The 5339-nt window shown below is 40.0% G+C and overlaps 1 protein-coding gene across 1 annotated transcript; it reads right to left on the minus strand.

The window, feature by feature from the left end:
• Window positions 1-2157: 2157 nt before the first annotated feature.
• LOC123066359 (esterase PIR7B) lies at window positions 2158-4291 on the minus strand. Its single transcript, XM_044489452.1, has 3 exons — window positions 3855-4291; window positions 2775-2912; window positions 2158-2563 (listed from the first exon to the last, which is right to left on the minus strand). Exons 1-3 carry the CDS (start codon window positions 4248-4250, stop codon window positions 2270-2272), a joined length of 828 nt encoding a protein of 275 aa, XP_044345387.1. The 5' UTR covers window positions 4251-4291; the 3' UTR covers window positions 2158-2269.
• Between the last annotated feature and the right edge of the window lie 1048 nt (window positions 4292-5339).

A 5339-nucleotide genomic window follows, 5' to 3' on the forward strand; every position in this document is an offset into this window, starting at 1 on the left:
GTACTATATATACTATTTTATTATTTTAAATATGTTCATATACTATATCTAAGATATTTCAAAGCAAGTTAAATGAAAAATTGCATATGAGCCCATAGTTTTTGTTATATTTGTAAAATACGTACATATTTGTACGTAAAAATGAGCATACTCAAACATCTATCTATCTATATATATATATATATATATATATATATATATATATATATATATATATAGAGAGAGAGAGAGAGAGAGAGAGAGAGAGAGAGACCTTAGGATTGACCACACTCAAATGCATTGAGTTTGTGTTAGCATTGAGGCCAACGTCAACGAGGATGGGAAGGAGGATATGCGGCAACACAGATGGGATGCACTGAGACCTATTTGGGGTATTCAGTCATGGTTATTGTGTATTGTGTTAGAGACGTGTGGTATTTTTTTCGCTCGTTGCAACGTATGGGCTCTTTTGTTAGTATATTTTATATTATTAGCATGTGTATTATTTTCTCAAACCTTTCCATATAAAATAATTAGTTGCATGTGTATTTTTTCTCAAAACCTTTCATAACAAATACTTTTTTTTTTGAGAAAGTTCATAACAAATACTTAGTTGCATGGGTATTCTTTTTTATTTCTCTTATTTTTTCATTGCGAAAATTTTCCGCTTGCACAATTTTTTTTGGTGATGGCACTAGCTAGTTGTACATGCATCAACATGCGTCATTAGGAGAACATCGACCACATCATTTATGATGTTAATTTACTACATGCATACAACTTGGCAAAAAAAAAAATCTCACACAAGCATGACAATAATAATTAAAACACCATGACAAATATTAATATGCATTTGCCGTGGCAACTTTTTTTGTGTGTTTTGACATGCATGGCAAGTTTTTTTAACAATTATCATACATAACATTACATTTTGTACATGGCAATTTATATTTTCTTGGCACGGAAAATTTACCTATATTACCATGGAAATTTTACTTCAGCATACATGGCAAATTTAATTTTAAACACACATGGCATATTTTTTTACTTTTCATTTTTGACACGGCATTTTTACTTTTATGAACAATGGCAAATTTAGTTTATACAACATGATGAGTTTTCACTGTTTCTAGGACCATGGCACGTTTCATTGCTTTTCAACCATGGTACAATTTTCTTTTGAATTGTCCCATGGAAAATTTACCTTCATTTTACCAATGTAAATTTACTTCAACATACATTGCAAGTCTCATTTAAGCGCTCATGGCAAATGTTATTTCTATATTTCCATGGCAATTTTATTTTTGTGGACATTGGCAAATTTAGCATACATCCATGGAAAATCTGAGTTATTAAGGGAATTTTCTGCCTTCATGGGACCATGGTAAATTTACTTATCAAAACACAACATTTTTTTTATCAAAACACAACAATTGCTACTTAACAACAATTTTTTTTTACACTTTTTGTGTTCTACATGTAAAGCAATTTTTAACCCCCATTTTTTGTCTTCACTTACATACTAAAAAAGACCTTGTAATTTTAGTCGATTTTTTTTGGCACCATGTATGTACAGATGGAAATTGCCATGACTTTTTCCTTTTGGATCATTGCAAAAAAATCATTTTACTAATTGCAATTTTCTAGTTTAGAAGTTGATGGCATTTTATTTCTAAGCACAACAAAAATTGGGCTTTTATTTGTCATAGAAAATGATCTATGGTTTTCTTTTCATTTAACTACTGGGCTTTTCCATTTTGTTTTTACAGGGAAAAGTCCTGTAGGGCCGTTGAGGGTGCGTTCGGGCTGTGGGGGTTTTCCTATCGAACGAAATCATTTGTCAGGGAGAAATGATCATACGGAACGATTCATTTGTTCTGGCCCCTCCCCAGACCAAACGTTTGGTCAATATTGGCATCCTATCTTTTCGGAACATCCACACCTGGCTTCCACATAGTTTCTTTTATTGGAATGGTTTCCAGTAAATAATCCCATCACGATCAAAAGCATATGTGACATATTTGTGTCGAACTTACTTGCAGAAAAAAAGTACTTCTCTCTCCATCTCGAATTATTTGTCTTGCATTTGTCTAGATACAGTTGTATTTAGACATGATTTAGTGTTAGATACGTCCGTATCTAGACAAATCTAAGATAAGTAATTTAGGACAAATGTAATACTACTTAACATCGCTTCCATTGATTTAATCGTATCACTGAACATATTTATTTTTTAGATGAAAATCATATACACACATACATTGATTTCCAGGGATATATATTGCACACTTTAGCAAGTATTTAAGCTATTGGCAATCTTGACCAGAGCATCACAGAGTTCCCTAGGCCTCGAGCTCATGATGGCGTGGTCAGCTCCGGCGATCTCCTCGACCTCCGTGCCAGGGCTCAACATCACCATCCAACGCTGCATCTCCTCGGTGCTGGATCCATCAGCCTTGGCTACCACGTATACCTTCTTGACCGACCCGTAGTTGTCATCGGTGAGTAGGCTTGCGTTCTTCATCGCCGGATCCTCCATGAACAGGTTTCCTGGCCTCACCAACATTTTTGCCAGGGCCAAATCCTGCATCAACATTGTGAATTGAATCACATAATGGGTCTACTAAAAGTGGATAAGGCGAAGAGTTAATTAATTTAGCATATTTCTTTTTGCGAATATTTTGGAGAATCATGTTGTTGAGATTAGTTCATTATGGGAGATGAACTGGATGTTTTTTAGACAACAATAGGATGTTTTTTTAGACAACAATAGGATGTTAAATCGTGTTATGCACCTCAGGTGAACTTTGCTGGTAGTTCTTGTGTGCTAAGAAGTCTGGGCCCATTATCATTGCAACCCCCGCACCCTGGTTGTTATTGATTGGCAGCATCTTGCAGTCGATGAGTCCTTCGGATGATTTTCTTCGCATGAACTAATTGCATCAACACAATATAAGATAAAATTAGCATTAATATTGGAGTTACAGAGTCGGAGACCAACCTTTTATATTACAACAAAAAATGGTTCATATAACCTCCTTCAAACATTTATAATTTGATTACCTTACTGTTATCAGTACTCATTCCGTTCCGAATTAGCAGTCTTAGATTTGTCTAGATACAGATGTATCTCAACGTGTTTAGATACATCTGTATCTAGACAAATCTAAAATAACTAATTTGGGACGGAAGTAATATTAGATACTTGAAAAACATGTACGTATTTATTTTGGAATATACTCCCTCCGATTCATATTAGCTGTCTTAAATTTGTCTAGATACGGATATATCTAGACACGTTTTAGATGTATCTAGACACGTTTTAGTGTTATATACACATCTGTATCCGAAATAATCTAAGATAACTAATCTACGGAGGTAATATTCTTGTAGTGTTGTAATTTTATTGACTATTCCATCGGGTCCTAAATATAAGTCTTTTAAAAGATTCAATATGAACTACTCCCTCCGCTCCAAAATAGATGACCCAGTACAAAGTTTGATCATCTATTTTGGAACGGAGAGAGTACATACGGATGTATATAGATGTAGTTTATAGTATAGATTCACTCATTTTACTCCATGTCTAATTTATATTGAAATCTCTAAAAAGCTTATATTTAGGAGCGGAGGGAGTATTATATAATATGCACATGAGATACTTGTTGTTAAAGTTATACTGAAAATATATCAAATTTTGTATATTCGACTAAGACGAGCTATCCGGCCGACCTCACCAACATAGGGAACTGATACATATATTGGATCTTTTGGTCAACACTCAACAGAGATTCTTTGCAAAAAAAAAAGGAGATCAGAGGAAAAAAACACTTAACAGTGAATAAGAAAAAGAAAACCATAAACAATTGACATACCTCCTCGGTGGTGATGCCCATGTGCTTGCCAACACACGGCATCCCGGCGGCTGCGAACACGGCGGCGGCGACCTTGCCGGAGAACCTCTCCATGGCTAGTGCCAAGCTGAGCCCGCCATGGCTGTGCCCGACCAGAATCAGCCTCTCGCCGTCACCCTCCGGCGCCGCGGCCAGCACGTCGAGCAGCGGCCGCGAGTACTCCTCGAACGAGTGCACCTCGTCGACGCGCGCCGGGTGGGCGCCGGAAGCGGCGAGGTCGACTGCCGTGACGCGGTGCCCCGCTGCCTCAAGCGCCGCGACCACCTTGTACCAGCACCACGCGCCGTGGCAGAGGCCGTGCACCAGGATGAAATGGTTCCTCACGCTGTTGCTGCTGTTGCTCTGAGTGCTCTTCATTTCCTGTGTAAAATTTGTTTTGTTTTGTGTTGGATGTTTGTGGCCGCGCACACGGCTTGATATTTATATTGCACATTGGCGTTGATCGCACGCTTATCAATTATCACTATCAGCTTGTGCTACAAGAAAAATGTGACGACCTGTTTTTGGATGTTCGTGCCCCGCCTCCTCCTTCCTCCACAAAAAAGTTAGGGGTTCTGCCTCCCGCCGCCGCCGCCGCAGGTCCGCCTCCTCTCCGGTGGCCCTAGGGCCATGGCGGCGCGGTGGATCTCGGCAAGGACCGGCGGGAGGGCTCCGTTTTTAGTCGTTTCTTTCAGTTTTGCTTGGGTTTGTGTCCTGATCAGGAAGACGAGACGGCGGCGGCTCCCTAAAGATGGAATAAAGGTCTCCCCGCCTAGTCCCCGTTTCGGCGGTGCGTCTAGCACCGTTGGTGGGCGTGTGGAGGTGTGTCTCCGGCGGATCTATCTTTGCTGGATTTGCTCGGATCTCGTCGTTGTTCGTCTACGTTCGCGTGTCTTCGGATTGGATCTTTCTGATCTACGTGCTGGTGATCTATGGATCTGGATCTACGTGCACACGGCGATGCAGGGGCGTTGACGGCGGCGCGCCTTCGGCTCGCTTCAGTGCTGGTAGTCGTCGCTAGGTGATCTATGGATCTGGATGTAATTTTTATTATTTTTGGTATTCGTTGTACTGCCATAATTGAAGATGAATAGATCGGAAATTTTCTCGCAAAAAAAAAGAAAACAATTATATATTCAGGATCTAGTACTAAATTGCACCAGATCAACTTGATCAGCAAGATAGGTAGACGGGCCACCAGAGTTGGACTGGTGGTGACGCAACGCAGATATAAACACTATTGAAAATTGGTAAACGTTTGTAGGCGGCCGAGCCTGCGTCGTTGGATAGTTAGCGATCGTTGCGTCCGTGCTACACTACACCACCTCATCCCCACGCCCAGCTAGCCACGTATCAGCCCATGCGTCCCTTCTTTCTCGTTCCTTATCTCGAACGAAGACTAGTGGCACCTCGTTTTCTTCTCTTCCCACCTCCCCGCACGGTGTCTAATCTTGACTCCCCAAACAT

The sequence above is a fragment of the Triticum aestivum genome, chromosome 3B, assembly GCF_018294505.1.
Source record: "Triticum aestivum cultivar Chinese Spring chromosome 3B, IWGSC CS RefSeq v2.1, whole genome shotgun sequence".
NCBI lineage: Eukaryota > Viridiplantae > Streptophyta > Magnoliopsida > Poales > Poaceae > Triticum > Triticum aestivum.